The 15,795-nt window shown below is 44.8% G+C and overlaps 2 protein-coding genes across 2 annotated transcripts in view; both read right to left on the bottom strand.

Moving 5' to 3' along the window:
* Positions 1–837: 837 nt before the first annotated feature.
* On the bottom strand, positions 838–3,020 carry il17c (interleukin 17c). Its single transcript, XM_068723741.1, has 3 exons — positions 2,890–3,020; positions 2,544–2,779; positions 838–1,088 (listed from the first exon to the last, which is right to left on the bottom strand). Exons 1-3 carry the CDS (start codon positions 2,977–2,979, stop codon positions 839–841), a joined length of 576 nt encoding a protein of 191 aa, XP_068579842.1. The 5' UTR covers positions 2,980–3,020; the 3' UTR covers position 838.
* Positions 3,021–9,761: 6,741 nt separating this feature from the next.
* The window catches only part of zc3h18 (zinc finger CCCH-type containing 18), a 39,178-nt gene continuing 33,144 nt past the window's right edge, over positions 9,762–15,795 (bottom strand). The window contains exons 15-20 of the mRNA XM_068722787.1: positions 14,195–14,203; positions 13,797–14,002; positions 13,376–13,590; positions 12,978–13,077; positions 11,206–11,302; positions 9,762–10,735 (exon numbers count right to left, since the gene is read on the bottom strand). Coding sequence (XP_068578888.1) covers positions 10,513–10,735; positions 11,206–11,302; positions 12,978–13,077; positions 13,376–13,590; positions 13,797–14,002; positions 14,195–14,203 — 850 coding nt within the window. The 3' untranslated portion in view covers positions 9,762–10,512. The remainder of the gene's footprint in view (positions 10,736–11,205; positions 11,303–12,977; positions 13,078–13,375; positions 13,591–13,796; positions 14,003–14,194; positions 14,204–15,795) is intronic.

Raw genomic sequence — 15,795 nt, 5'->3', positions numbered from 1 at the left:
TTTTGGACCGCAGTGGACACTACGCCTACAAAGCCTGAATACGTAGGTCGGAATACCCGACTCTTATGTCGTCCCCCAGGGAAAGTCATACTTCCCTAACCGCTAATCACCAAAACCCACTGACATCTGGGGCTTTTGCACCTTTTGTCTGGTTGCCATATCACCTTTGAATATAGAAACAGAAGAATTTGATTTAAATCATTTTTCCTTTATTTTGCTTCAAAGAAGCTAAACCTCTCGTCTTTATCAGACTTATTGAGTCCCACTGGGACGAACCCTCGAAGGTATTCAACATATGCAAATACAAAGTCTTCTTCTTCTTCTTCAGCCACTCATTAGCTTCAAACATGTCAAATACAAAACAGACCAAATAAATAGATAATTATTCAAATATTATACGTGGTTCAATAATTATTTTACAAAACTATACAATAGCTATTTTCTCCGACGACGAGGCCATCAATATGAAAAGACGTACATCGTGAAAACCCAGTTTACATTAGCTGCACTACGCACAGCTGTAAACAAATCCTACAGAACATATTATAAATGTATCGATTATGACGTCATCCGTTATGACAATAAATAAGCCTACAAAAAGGCTGATGTGATTTGACTTTTAAAGCCTCGTAAATGATCCCAGGGGTGTCGGCTGAAGTCGAACTTCCATCAGAGACCACAGTTCCCTCCGCCGTCCCTGATCACACCTCCAGACCTGACACCCCGAGGTTAGACTTCCCAGAGGACTTAGTGCATTTTAAAACAAACACAGCATGAACGGTAGTGTGCCCCCCCCCCCCCCCTCCCCTCGTGACAGCCGGTCTGGATGGATCCCTTCTTAGTTGTAGGTTTTGGCTCTGGTGCAGGTGCAGCCCACGGCTACTTTCACAGTAACCGGCTTCAAATGGTATCTCTTCCCGTCTTCGCAGAGCTCCCTCCTGAGAAACACCCGGCTCTGCATTACGGGGTGCGAGTTGTAGTTGTGGCTCTCCACCGGGGGGTTGTTGTCCTGGATCAGGACGCAGCCGGAACACAAGCACTGAGCCTCGGCATAGGTGGAGGGGAAGTGATCCTCCTTCGTCACGAGTCTGGAAAAGGGAACAAGAGGGGACTCAGTGAGCAGCTCATCCGAAGACATCCAATAAGATCATGGCCTCATGGCCTCAGTCCACATTGAAACATATCATGGCTGAGGACCCCAGACCATCAGGGGCCCCAACATTGTTTCTCATTCACTGTTTTCACTTTATGTGCTCGGGGGGGCCCCTACCAGAGATTCTTGTGTGAGAGGTCACAAGCCCCCAAAAAAAGGTGAGAATCACTGGATTCATATTTAACAATGTGTCTTATAAACGTATTAATGCAAAAATAATACATGTTTTATGCAAAATGTTACTCTGAAATTGACAATAGCTGTTAAAGAAGTAAGTTTGTTTCATGAAGTAATGTCGTAAAATTATATAGATATAGATGTTTGAGGTAGTATAAAATGGAAACACCGGAGTAAAGTGAGCGGCAGCAGGCCGACTTCCCACCACTGCAGTCCGGTACACAGTCACTGCGCTGCGTGCTGTGCCTGTGATGGACACTTGGAGGTGACAGACTACACTACTACTACGCCCTGCAGTTCCCAAAACAGATGAAACCAGACATGGATCACACAGTTCGTGAACCTTCATGATTCCTCACGTGAAAAAAAAATCTCAGTGATCTCCTACAGATGATTCCTACTTCCTACAGAAGCGGATTTAGAAAGCTTCGGAAAACTCTATAAGTGCAGGGTAAAAATAAAATAAAATCCCCAATCACTGACAAACATGTTGATAATATTATGCAACGGGTTAGAGTTTGCACAATTTACTCAGTGACGCAAACCACGTCATTCCAAGCGGATCTATATGCCAGCAGAGCTGGGTGTAGACGGGGCTTCCCCTTCCGCTTGACGTCATCGGCGGGCACAGCCTGGTGCAAAGGTGCACCGCAGCACGAGCACTACGAGGTCGGAAGGATGCCCGGAGGTGCGCAAATATTGTGCAAATATGAATTGATTTATGAATAGCTTTATGGCTGCTCCTTCCATCACATGCAAACAACGGGGTTTCTCCATATTTGAACCTGACATGATGTTGGTGTCTTTAACGACTTTAGGATCTCGTTCTCACAACTTCCCCGAGCCGGTCTTGAACTGTGACTCCTCCTGATGTAGACTCATAGGGATTTCTATATTATGAGCTCATTGAGAGTTTCCAGTGTAACTGGAAGCTCATCAAAAGAGCGAATCAATCCCAGGGGGAAGGTGCGTCCGAGCAAAAAGTCCCCCTGAGCTCAAGAGTCACACCGGATCACAAAGTCCTATTTTCAGGATCATAGTTTCTGTATCAAACACATTTCCCTCAAATCGTCTCCATGCGGTGTTTGGGGGGACCTGATGGAGCGGTTCAACCCTTTAAAAGTCACTGATTTAATGCACGTGCCGCTTCTGAAAAAAAAAAAAACTGCCTTAAATGAAACACGCGCGCGCAACGCGTCGGGATGATACTCACACGTATCTCCAGGGGGACAGGGACCGGTCGCGGATGTGCTGAGGCGGCTGCTGCGGGAAAAGCGCCACGGGGCAGGAGACGGGCGAGTCGGGCGCCGTCGCAGTCGAGATGTCCAGAGACTGCGGGTAGTGGCTCCGCAGCTTCCTCTCCGCCGCCTCGCTCAGCTCGCTGTCATCGTAGCACCGGTTCATCTTGCACGTCCACACGGGCACGAGACAAAGTCCAAAGATGAGAATCTGTAGAGGGGCAGACAGGCAGACAGTCAGTCAGCTGAAGTGCCGGAGCGGGTATGGAGGATCAGCACCGCCCTGTCTGTCTCTGTGTGTCTCTGTGTCCTATAACTCACCTGCTTCATGTCCATGCTGTCTCTGTCTCTCTCTCTGTCTCTCTTCGGACTGTTAACAAGAGGATCTGCTTGTGTTTTAAATGCAACCATGCTCAACACGGCTTCTATTTATTCGGTGGGAGACAGGTGGGAAAAACCGGCAGCATGAGGAAATGGAAATGCTATTTAGCTCCTGAACTTCCTCTTTCCTAAGTGAAAGGAGTCGCAGCAGGTAGGGCGTGAGGGCTGGTCGCGTGCTGTTGTCATCGGACCGAGGGCGGCCTAGAAATATTCTTACTACCTACGCACGCACGCACACACAAACAAACGCGCGCACTTGAGCGCAGAGAGGCTGACGACATCCTGCAAATATGCGCCGAACACAAACAGTGCGCTGAAACCGGAGAGCCCTTTTGACCTTTGACCCAACATGAGGCAATAACCAGACATCACATCAGCAGGTTATGAAGTGAGGCTGAGCTGAGGGTTATGAAGTGCCTGTGTATTGTATGATGTGGCGCTGTATAAATATATTACATATTTACAAACATTGCTGAGCAAGGCAATTATTGCTACCGATTTAAAATCCTTTCTTGCATTCATTTTTTATTGTGCATGTTTGTTGTTTCAGAGTGAGGACATTTATGAAAAGTGAGGACATTTTGGCCAGTCTTAGATCTGTTTGAGGGTTTAGACTTTGGTTTTAAGCTCCGGGTTAGTTTAGGGTTGGGGAAGCGCAAGGTTTCACGGATGGAAATGTGTTTGTGTGTGTGTGTGTGTGTGTGTGTGTGTGTGTGTGTGTGTGTGTGTGTGATGGCATGGTAGGTCACGCTTCATCTATTTGTTTGTTTATTTATGTCAGAAGGTTAAGAAATACAAATGATCCATTGACACAAAATCCCACGCAGTAAAAACCAACCCTCCTGTGTGTCAGACCGTCAGTTCTAATGAGGCAACACGACTAGTTCAAAGACAGACTTGTTGATCCCTCGGACCTGTGAGATCTAAAAATAACAGGTTTTCTATTTTTATCTCCCTTTTTATCTTGTGCCAAGAGAATTTCCAGCAAACGTTTGTATGGCCGTCCCAGTAACACTGCTCCTTTGAAAGAGATAAGGTGACAGCTGTTATTAGCCAACCATTGTGGTCATATCTCAACGGCACTGAGGCAGAAGAAAGTCTCCGTTGTTTGCTTTGTAAGAATTCCGCCGCGATGCAATGATGTGATCCCTCCCTCTCTCACAACCACCTGATGAAAACATCAGTCAGTGTCATTTATTGTTTGGGTGACATCCACGCCAGTGTTTACTCCCACCAGTCAAAGTGACCGTTTTGTCATCATGGGAACACTTCTGCAACGTTTGCAACGCTTTCAATCCAGGGGTCAGGGGTCAGGGGTCAGGGGTCAGGGCCATACTGTAGCAGTAAGGCTCAAGAACAACAGCCAATTCATATTATTCATTCATTTATTATTAACTGACATAGGACTTCAAGCTGCATTGATCAATAGCTTTACATCAATAATAATAATATGATAACTGACATGTAATATGAAAGGTACTGCTGCACCATGGAGATATGAAAACAACTGGATATGGCAGCAACAGTGCTCCTGTGTTTTCACGACACAGCGTAACGCAAATTTCATCTCAGAATTATCTCATGAAAAAAAAAAAGGCTTTAATGGACACGGGTATTTAAAAATGAATAATAATAAACTATGGTAATGACGCCCCTCTATCCTCATCTATTGTCATAATTCAAATATAGTATTGATTTCAAGCCTCAAATGTCTGTCCACATATGTTGTAAAGCCATCACACTGGAAAAAAGAAAAATATGATCTGATGTTATTGTTGGTTATATAAACTTAATTGCTGTTAGAACCCAGTGAATACAGGAGCGGGAGAGCATCCAGTGTTTGACAGGAGTGAAAATGAATTTTCTGAAAGGATAAATGCCAACAAATATAGATTAAAGCAGAATATTTTGTTCGAAAACATTTTAAAGATGATTAGGCTGCATCTATCTTTGTGTTCATCTCATCTCATGAGATCCGGGATCGAGGTCACGGGGGCAACAGCTCCAGCAGGGGGACCCCAAACTTCCCTTTCCCGGTGCCACATCAGCTCAGCTCTGACTGGGGGATCCCGAGGAGCTCCCAGGACCAGTTTGGAGATATAGTCCCTCCACCTGGTCCTGGGCCTCCCTCGGGGTCTCCTCCCAGCCGGTCGTGCCTGGAACACCTCCCTAGGGTTTGATAATTCCTCCCAGTCTGCTTTACTTTACTGTGTAAAATATTACAGCTTATTATCAAAACACACTGGTCAATCATCGTTCAAATATACCTTGTATATCCCTTTATGGGATAATCCACATCCCATAAAGGCATAAATTCCTCCCTGGTTATCTTTCATTTTACTGCCTTAATGCCTCATTAAAATGATTTACTCAGATGACTTCGGTTCCATAACCTGCTCAACATCAGAGGCAGGAATTGCCTGCATGTAGCAATGCAGTTCCTCTCGGCCTAAAAAGCACCATCTGAAAAAAAAAAAAAAAAGAGAAATCTTTCAGCAGCATCCCCCACCGACTGCATGATGAGGAAACAAACACATCCAATCGCCTCAACTTCCTCCAGTGGACTTTGTGGCTCTGCGACGACGTCACACAACTTCCTCCTTTGCTTTTGATGGACGAGAGTTACAAGTCCGATGGTCGCTGCAGGGCTTTGTCTTCTGAAGATGAATGAATGTCACTTTTAGGGATTGGCTGTCTTGAACCTTCTCCATCTCTTCCCTTCATTTATCCGTCTCGTATTTTTTTTACCACCCTTTGAGATTCCTTTACTGCCCTTTTCCTCTGTGCTGTGGCTCCTTTCTGGAGCTATATTTTTGCTCCGATGCCTAACCCTCTCACATGGAACCTTGATTGTCAAGATTTCTCGTGGGATTCATATTTTTTTTTCCCCCCCGAATATGAGACATTATCTGTCCCGGGGGCAGAACCACTCTATTGTAGGAATCCCAGGATATTGACCTGTTTTCAAGATACAACTTCAGCTGAAACGCATTGGGCACACTAAATGCAACAAGAAGAGATATGCTTACATCTGTGGGTTTATTCCTTATTTATTTTGTGTTTTTGTGCTAAAGAAAGCCATTAATGTCAGTCAACTTCAGAATGAGCTGTAGTGTCCTACGTTTCGCAGAGACTCGGCTGGATCCTGGAGCGCTGGTGGACGGTTGCCGTACAACCAGGTGAACGTACGTATCCTATTTCCGTAGTGCAACCGATGTTTTGTTACTATATTTCACGGGAAAATCAGGAGATCAGGATCTCTCAATCAGGAGAGACAAGTCAGATGAAGAACGGATGATGTGTGATGAAAAAGTCTTGAGAGTCTTTGGTGCTTGGACTCTACAGGGAGATCTGTAATGGGGGGGGGGGGAGAATCCAGACACTTAATGGTGGCTGATGAGGCTGATAGAATGATGAGTTGATGAAGCTGATGAAGCTGCTGAAGACTGGCTGGAGATGGGGAGGTGGAACAGCGGCATGAACGTACTGAAGGCAGAGAGACAATCGTATTTAAAAAGAGACAGCAGCAAGACGATAGGCTAACGATGTCATTGTGTCGTCGTGCTATTGGATAAAGGAGACCAGCTGATCTAAACAGCTGATATCGTGATCGACAGTCCCGAACAATGACAGCAAGGGAATAATGAGTGAGCCTGCGTGAGGAGTGAATGGCAGATGTATGAGAAATGGACTACAAGCCTATGCATGCAAGACTTCTTCTGTCTTATGTCAAGGGGAAAACATTAGAATCAAGCAACTGTAAAGCAAATGAAGCTTCATTTATACATCTGGGTGGCGCGTAGTGGACATGTCCCAGTGTGTGTGTGTTTGTGTGTATGATGTAATATGTTATCTACACACCGCCTATGGACAGACGCTCACCTCCTCTTATCAACATGAATGTGTTAGGGGCATTCACTTTTAAACTTCCCACCGGTCAGTCCCCTTCAGTCCCACCGGCTCCGCTGTCATTGGCTGCCAGCAGTTTCCACAGAAGTCCACAGAAGTCCCTGCAAAGGCATTGGAGAAAAAATAAAATTATAGCTCCAAATCAATTGAACACTTCTCTCGTTTTCTAGGCTATACTTGTATATGTAACCCGTAAAGTCTGTCTTAGTTTGGCGGACCTTCTGTTTGAATGCACAAGCAGAGAGGAAGTGGGTAAGGAAAGGGTGTAGGGAACTGTGTGACTACTACCCAGGACTAGTTATGGTTCAGAAACATACCGTGTGACAAATTCTGACCCCCCACCATCAAGATGCTGCAGCAGGAATCACGACTCATCAGAACAGGTCGTTCGTCCAATTTTGGGGAGTCTGCTCAAGTCGTAGCCTCTGTGTCCTCTCACTGGATATTTTCTCTTTGTCTGACAATTCTCCGTAAAAAAAAACCCCTCGAAGTGGTCGTTCGTGAAAATCCCAGTTTCTGTAATATTCAAACCAGCCCGGCACCAACCCCCATGCCACACATTCAAAGTCACTTACTCTTCCTCATTCTGATGCTAGGTTCAAACTTCAGCAAATAGCGTTGACCATGTCTACGTGGCTACATTCGCTGAGTTGCTGCCACTTTAATTGGCTCATTGGATATTTGCGTTAATGCACAGTGGGACAGGTGTACCTAATAAAGTGGCCAGTAGTGTTCGAGAGAGAGAGAGAGAGAGAGAGAGAGAGAGAGAGAGAGAAAGAGAGAGAGAGAGAGAGAGAAAGAGAGAGAGAGAGAGAGAGAGAGAGAGAGAGAGAGAGAGAGAGAGAGAGAAAGAGAGAGAGAGACAGAGAGAGAGAGAAAGAGAGAGAGAGAGAAAGAGAGAGAGAGAGAGAGAGAGAGAGAGAGAGAGAGAAAGAGAGAGAGAGAGAGAGAGAGAGAGAGAGAGAGAGAGAGAAGAGAGAGAGAGACAGAGAGAGAGAGAGAGAGAGAGAGAGAGAGAGAAAGAGAGACAGAGACAGAGAGAGAGAGAGAGAGAGAGAGAGAGAGAGAGAAAGGGCTCGGGCTCCTCCAGAACTTTACTCAAAAACTGAAAGAAAGAACGGAGTCAGCCCACCGGTCAACCCGTTTACTCATTCTATGACCAAGCTGAAAAAAGTTGAATAATTGCTAATGCATAAATCAATACTACCTTAAAGATGATGGGTTCTACAACTCTTTATGTTAAAATATATGCATTTAAGCAGTTTGATGCAGCCATTCTCTTCTCACGGTGCAACCAGGAAGTAAACAGCTCTGGTCATGTGACAATTTACACTGAACATGTGACACTGCACTGTTTCAATATTAGCTGGGAATAAATTGAAACATAATTTTCAGCCACAATTTTTCAGAGCATATCACTGGATATTTTCTCTTTGTCTGACAATTCTCCATAAAAAAAAAACCCTGGAAGTGGTCGTTTGTGAAAATCTCAGTTTCTGTAATATTCAAACCAGCCCGGCACCAACCCCCATGCCACACATTCAAAGTCACTTACTCTTCCTCATTCTGATGCTAGGTTCAAACTTCAGCAGATAGCATTGACCATGTCTACGTGCCTACATTCTATGACCAAGCTGAAAAAAGTTGAATAATTGCGAATGCATAAATCAATACTACCTTAAAGATGATGGGTTCTACAACTCTTTATATTAAAATAGATGCATTTAAGCAGTTTGATGCAGCCATTCTCTTCTCACGGTGCAACCAGGAAGTAAACAGCTCTGGTCATGTGACAATTTACACTGAACATGTGACACTGCACTGTTTCAATATTAGCTGGGAATAAATTGAAACATAATTTTCAGCCACAATTTTTCAGAGCATTATAATTGAATTATACTTTTTGGACTTCCTTGAGTAATTCTACTGTGCTCCTTTATCAAAACATCAAAAGGTAAATGGACTACACTGCACCTCTTTTCTAGTCTTCTGACCGCTTAAAGAGCTTCAACACTACAGGTCATCATTCACCCGTTCACTCACTGATGACGGGGTCTGCCATGCAAGGTGCCACCTGACCGCGTAGCATTCACATCCATTCACACGCCGCGACAACAGTCTGCAGGAGCGATTTGGGGTTAAGTGTCTTGCCCAAGAACACATGGACATGGACTAGTAGAGGAGCTGGGGTCAGCCATTTTTCATATGTAATAGCAGTGTAAACCCAGGTGTGTACCTAGATAGTAACTCTGGTAATAATCACTATTAAGAACAACTCTGGAGTGAGGTGTTAGCTGATTTTGATGTTAGCATCAACCACGCTAATTCCTGCATGATAGCGGTGTATATTGCCTCCTCTCCTACTCAACAGGAAGTCTCTCTCTCACTCACTCACTCACTCACTCACTCACTCACTCACTCACTCACTCACTCACTCACTCACTCACTCACTCACTCACTCACTCACTCACTCACTCACACACACACACACACACACACACACACACACACACACACACACACACACACACACACACACACACACACACACACACACACACACACACACACACACACACACAGTATAGTCTATCAACTTGTGTGTGGAGGATGCTGAACCCACCAGTACCATACTGTGTTTTTCCAACAACAAACCCCGGATTGTTGTCCACAGACATCAGGTTTACCGATGACTCGGCATTGGTCCGTAGGCGTGCATGTGGCCCAGTGTCAGCTGGGATCGACTCCAGCCGTATTCACATTTGCAGGTATTTTGGTCAGGTGGGACCAAAAATGATCACAATTCATCCTCGTTCATTTCTAAAGCAAATTTCATATAAATCCAACCAGTAGTAACCAGATGTTCGTTTTGCACAACAGCGGAGAAAAACCAGGCGACTGACTCTCTTTATCAAAATAGTTTATTTAGAAGGCTTTTGTCACAAAAGCAAAGACATCTCGTTTCTAAATGTCCCCGTTCCACTTCTCACACTCCCAACTAAAAATGTTACACAAATAAAACATTGGTTTATTACTTAAGAGCTTAGAAGAAAACAAAGCTGTAGGGATTTTTTTAAAAAGAAGAAAAATTAAAAAAAAAAGAAAAAAAAAAAGCAATACACATCACTGTTTTCTATAATCATACGCTTGAAAGAATTTGATGACTATTATTGTACAAGGTGTGACAGTGGACAGAGAAAGACGGACAGGAGTAGAAGATTCAAGGTGTATAAATGTGTTCTTCATCACACCAGATGAGGAAGATGCTTCCTTTTGACTAAGGGAACAGAGTGAGCAGCACTCGCTACCCTTCTGTATCTGTACGGTACACTCCACGGCTGAGAGGTCCCTCACCGAATGCCCAAATGTTTCCTCCCGTTTCTCGTTGACGAGGTGAACAGCAGCCGAGACGCTCAAAGACTTTAAATGGGAGCAGAGCCAAACCACTTCCTGTTCACTTACACGACAGCCTTTATACATGAACCATACAACATTTTTACACGTCCATTGAAGGCGGGGGGGGGGGGGGGGGGGGGTGGGGGAGACCGCTCAATCCCTCAAAGCCCTCACTGTCGTCCCGGCTCAACGAGGTCGCACGGGGTGGTGGACCGGCAGGCGGGCGGGCGAACGGGTCGGCGGTCTGCAGGCTTCCGTTTATTTGGCGGGGATCTTCGCCCGTTTCCGGGCGATGGCGTCCTCCACGGCCTTCAGCTGTTTCAGCAGCTCCTCGCGGCGGGACAGTGTGTTGCTGGGTTTGTTGGAGCCGGAGCCGGAGCCGGAGCCGGCGGCTGAAGCGGAGCCCGGAGCAGGCGGCTTGCCCGACGGCGCCGCCGGGCCTTTGCCAGATGACTTGGCGGGCGGTGACAGAGGACGCTTCCTGTGGAAGAGGAGCGAAAGAGTTAGGGTCACGTTTTCACTAGTTTACTTTCACTCTATCCCATGTACATGTAATGTAGATTAATGCACTGCTTAAAATAGGCCTCTACAAATGCACTAGTCTAGATTTACTTGTCACTAAATTATTATTTTACAACCTCTTATGTAATGTGTTCAGAAATTGTCTAATGTCTATGGGAGCGGACCAAAACGGTAACGCTTAAAATGTTTCATTGCTCTGCCAAAAGCAGCCCTGAAGAGTCAGTTCATATGTATTATCATAATAATCATTATTATTGTTGTTATGAGAGATGGGGCTTCCTCTTCCGCGGCATGTTTGTCCTGAGTGAACATGATGTGGCACACACAAAAAGATGATTTTTTTTACTTCTGCTGTTGGTGTATAACACAAGTTTTAAGGAATAAATGTCACAGCAGACACAGCTATGAGGTGCTGAAGGTTGCACCGACCTGTCTCCCTGGGGGGGCACGGGGCGGGGCCCTTGGCCTCTGGGCCGATCCAGTCGAGGGGGGAGCATGGGTCGGCCAGGGATCCTCTTATCCCGGCCTGAAAAACACCAGTTTCATAGTTAGCGTTAAACACAATAAAACACATCACTGTTGTTCTGGAGGCTGAACGGCTCAACTTTTCATGAAATTTCTCAACTTCCACATTGAGCGAGGTAAATTAGGACGCGTGTGTAATAGCAATGCAATGGAAAGAATAGACATTTCTATTCATAACCACCCAGTACTTTTGAGTCAGAAACGGAACAAGAAGTATCTTGAGACCTCTGTGACGTGTGGGATTTGTTTGTGCATCTTGACACACTGTTCACTGTACTGTACGGTTAGCTGAAACAAATGGTCAATTATCTCACCCGACTGAAAATTAATCCGCAACACTGACTCATTTTCTTGTAAAAATGGCAAAAACACAGATTCTCCCATGGGAATACTTACTGCCGTTCTTGGTTTTCGAAGTAGTATATTAAATATGTTCAAAATATTTTCTGACATTCTATGGACTAAACAATTATAATCTTGAAAATCATCCTTAGTTCCAGCCCTACTGGCTGTTTCAGCTTGGATAGGCTCCGCCTCTGGATAGCCAGGGGGCGGGCTCTAGACGCTGCTGAAAAAGCAGAACTTTTAGCCACGTTTGAGAGCAGAGGATGTTATGGACGAGGAGCGGTTTTTTTTGGCTGACTCGGATATTCCGACGTATTTATTGGAATACGCGGCCGGAGACATGCGGCAGAGAGAGCCGATGAAGAGGATCGCGCGCAATGCATGCTGGTACATGAAGGCACTGCCGACACAGCTCCGGGAGCAGGAGAACACGGCTGTCTCGGTCAATAAAGCACACACTGAGGAATTTATTGCGTCAATTGACGCGATCAACAATGGTTGAACACAACAGGTGGTGAGTTTCCCATTTAATTATTAACCATGACGTGCAATGCTGGAAGGGAAAGTAAGGTCTCTGTGAACATGCTCGTGACACGTACTGCTTTGCACCCTGAAATGAAAACAACAAGGCTAAAAAAGGTCAGTGGTGCCGCTCATATGGGTTTTAATTCTGCAGGATGTTAGCACTAAAAGTGACGCTTTCCTTCTACACTATCATGTGACGCAAAGACATTAATTACTTCATATTTAAGCAAACACGCCGACTGAAGCTTTTCTACAGCTCGTCTAAGATTAGAATCTTTTCAATTTGGGGCTGCGACTAAGCTAATGTTTGTCATAATAATTAATAAAATAATGTAGAAACTATTACACCTTGTTAAGAGATTTCTGTCCACTATCCTAATTAATGATGAAACGAATAATTTCAGTACAAATTTGGGCATTAATTTAGCATTAAAAATTACAAAAAAAAAATCAGACCAGATATTGCAACATCAACAATAAATGTCAATGTTTAAAAATGATAATAATTATGCAACATGTCCAATTTGTACTTGTGTGGAATCTGACCAAAATGTCAGATTAGAATGAGTTCAGGCAAATAACAGTGTATGCTGAATGTTCTCTCACAAACTGCATCATATCCATCATGTCAGAGAGATGGACAACGGCAAACACCTGACTGTTAATAAAAAGCCGGTGTTGTTCCAATACGTCGTTCTAGTCTGGTGTGTGTGTGTGTGTGTGTGTGTGTGTGTGTGTGTGTGTGTGTGTGTGAGAGAAACGGTAAAAGATGTGCGAGCGTGGAAAGGTTGCTGCTGGTCTCCCACCTCTGTCTGGAGACATGGCCATTCTCTTGCTGAGGGGGGAGCCGGGCCTGTCTTTGTCTGCAGGCAGGTACCTCTTCCTGTTGCCCTTATCGGCCTGCTGCTGGAAAATGAAAAAGGACACATTCGAGGTTTTCAATCCAATAAGCAAGTCAAATCTGAGCGCAATAATATCATTTCAACCTCAATAATTGCATTTTCATTTTCAGAGAAAATCGGTCTGTATTTTCTTTCCTACTACTAGAAAGTATGGAACTAAAACGGCTGAGGGGAGGGAAACATTTCAGGGAAGGAAAAGGAAAAAATGGCACAAAAAAGGGAGCAGTGACTTCCTGGAGTGGACTAATTCCTCGTCAAGAAAGAAACAGACCCCTTAGAACGGGAAGAGCAGCAATACTAACCTTATTAAGGAGGGTGAGTTTAATGTCTTTGTGGGAACCAGAACCTCCGTAGCTTCCTGGGGGGCCCATGGCACCAGGAGGGGGATGCACATGGTGGCCACCCCTGCTACCAGGTCCAGATCTGGGCATGGGGTTGCCTCCTCTAGGCGGGGGACCAGATGGGTCGACCTTCCTGCGGTCCTCTCTGAAGGGTTCGTCTTTCTTTGATGGTCTCTCTGTGACGCAGACAGACAAAACATGAGAACTGATATTTCCACCCCCCCCCCCTCAATAATTTGTATCCCAGCCTTTATGTGTTCCTGGTGGCTGTCATTTGAAACTTGGCCAGTATTTGGCAGTTTTTGACATGTATGTCAAGCTGTTGTGTAGCAGCCTGTGTATTGCTGGCCTGCTGCATGGGGACTTTGTCGCCCATACTAACCCCTGTTCTTATCTCGTCCATGCGGGGGCCGGTCCCGCGCAGGCCCTCGCTCCTTGCGAGGGTGATTTGGCGTGGGCGAGCGGGAGCTGGCGGAGGACACCGGGCTGGCCAGGTCAGCATACATGTCGTCCGAGTCGGCGCTGCGCACCGAGCTGCCGCTGGACGACGCCGATGACACCGACGACACGCTGCTCACACTTAACGATCTGTGGCAAAAAAGAAAAAAGACAACGGGTCAACCACGAGGGCAAGATAACCGAGTGCCGTCATCACTATTGTGTGTATAATACGCCACATGTCTGCACACACACACACACACACACACACACACACACACACACACACACACACACACATGTGCACACACATACACACACCCTGAATAATAACTATTTTACCTGGATTTCCTGGAGGGTTTGCCAACAGAGACAGCACATGAAACCAAGACAGAAGAACACAGAATGAATATGTTTTAGGCTGTGTAATCATAATAAACCATTCAATATTTACCTATAAAGCAAGGAATGTCTGTCTGTCTGTCTGTCTGTCTGTCCTTCACAAATCTCGACAACTGCTCCCATCTATCCATCGATCCCATCTACACATTTGGCGGGTGAATCGCTGGAGACCCAAGGGAGTGCTTTGTCGAATTTGGTGCAATTTGGACACGCGACACATTCAATATTAATAAACGTTGAATAAACACGCAAACAGCGCTCTGTAGCGAGGGCTTCAGGGCTCTGCATCACTTCTGCTGGATATATATATATATATATATATATGAGTTATATATGAGTTATATATGAGTTTGGACGTAGTGGGCGGGGCTTACGCTGCTGAATGAGCAAGGAGTTTCTATTGGTGGGTTCAACTTGGATCCCGGTATCTGCCTCCACTGTAAACAGTGAGGGGAGGTTACTGTGATGAGCGACATGGAGGTAACTTGACATTATATTGCTCTGTTTGGTCACTTTGTTTTCATGTTCGTGTCGTGGAGTCTCTTTTTCATGGAGGGCTGCTGTGTTGACATGAAGCCTCACTTTCTCGGTCGGAGAAAACCAAGCTCAGGATTTATTTTAAATTGTGTCATACATGCGTAGCTAACCTTAGCTAACGGTCATGCTTCAGGCATACGTTCCTCCCTTACCGGGAGCTTATAACATCACGTTTGTTAAAATGATCGGTTAAGTTACGTGACATTTGTAGTTGACAAACGAGCTGGCCTTGGAAAGTAACTTTTAATGGCTTCACTTTCAAACTTCAGATGTTGACTAATATCTTACTGAGATTGTGACGATTTTACAGATGATTTATGCTTCATTATGTCCATAAACGGACCAACAAGAGCTCAGGTCGACCGGTGGAATTAAGACATTAGTCCATTTGTAATATCTCCATTTGATCATCCTGTACTTAAGGTTACAGTTACATTAGCTCTCATCCAATACAAACCAGTAGAGAGGAAAACACACTTCTGATGTGTTATTGTTGCTGTCACACAGATGACAGTTGTGACTGTCACCTTTTTATTTTATTTATTTAATCCCACAATAACATCCATGTAAGTGATTGCTGTGTGAATTTGTGTATATTCTGCTGTGTAAAATGTGTCAATCTTCTAAGTTTGCATCCTTGTGATAACATTATTGATTTCTCAATGTGACAATTTTGGAGAAAATAATCCTGCAAGCAAAAAAAAAGGGACAATTTATAGAAAAAAAGTAAAGTATGTCCATATGTGTTACTGCAAGTTAATAAACACGTTTGCTGACATTTGTTTTGCTGCTGTTGTTTTTGTTAACTGTCCTCAGGCCTTAGGATTGCAAGTATCCAGGCTCTTCTCTTTACTAGAAAGACTCATTGAGAAATAAATAAATATACACACACACACACACACACACACACACACACACACACACACACACACACACACACACACACACACACACACACACACACACACACACACACACACAATAATCCTTCTGAGTAGGCATTC

Source organism: Cebidichthys violaceus, unplaced genomic scaffold (assembly GCF_023349555.1).
Source record: "Cebidichthys violaceus isolate CVI_PGR_0920_01 unplaced genomic scaffold, fCebVio1.0.p SCAF_3, whole genome shotgun sequence".
NCBI lineage: Eukaryota > Metazoa > Chordata > Actinopteri > Perciformes > Stichaeidae > Cebidichthys > Cebidichthys violaceus.
Note: the sequence above shows the minus strand (reverse complement) of the source record. Positions and strands in the feature narration are given on the sequence as shown.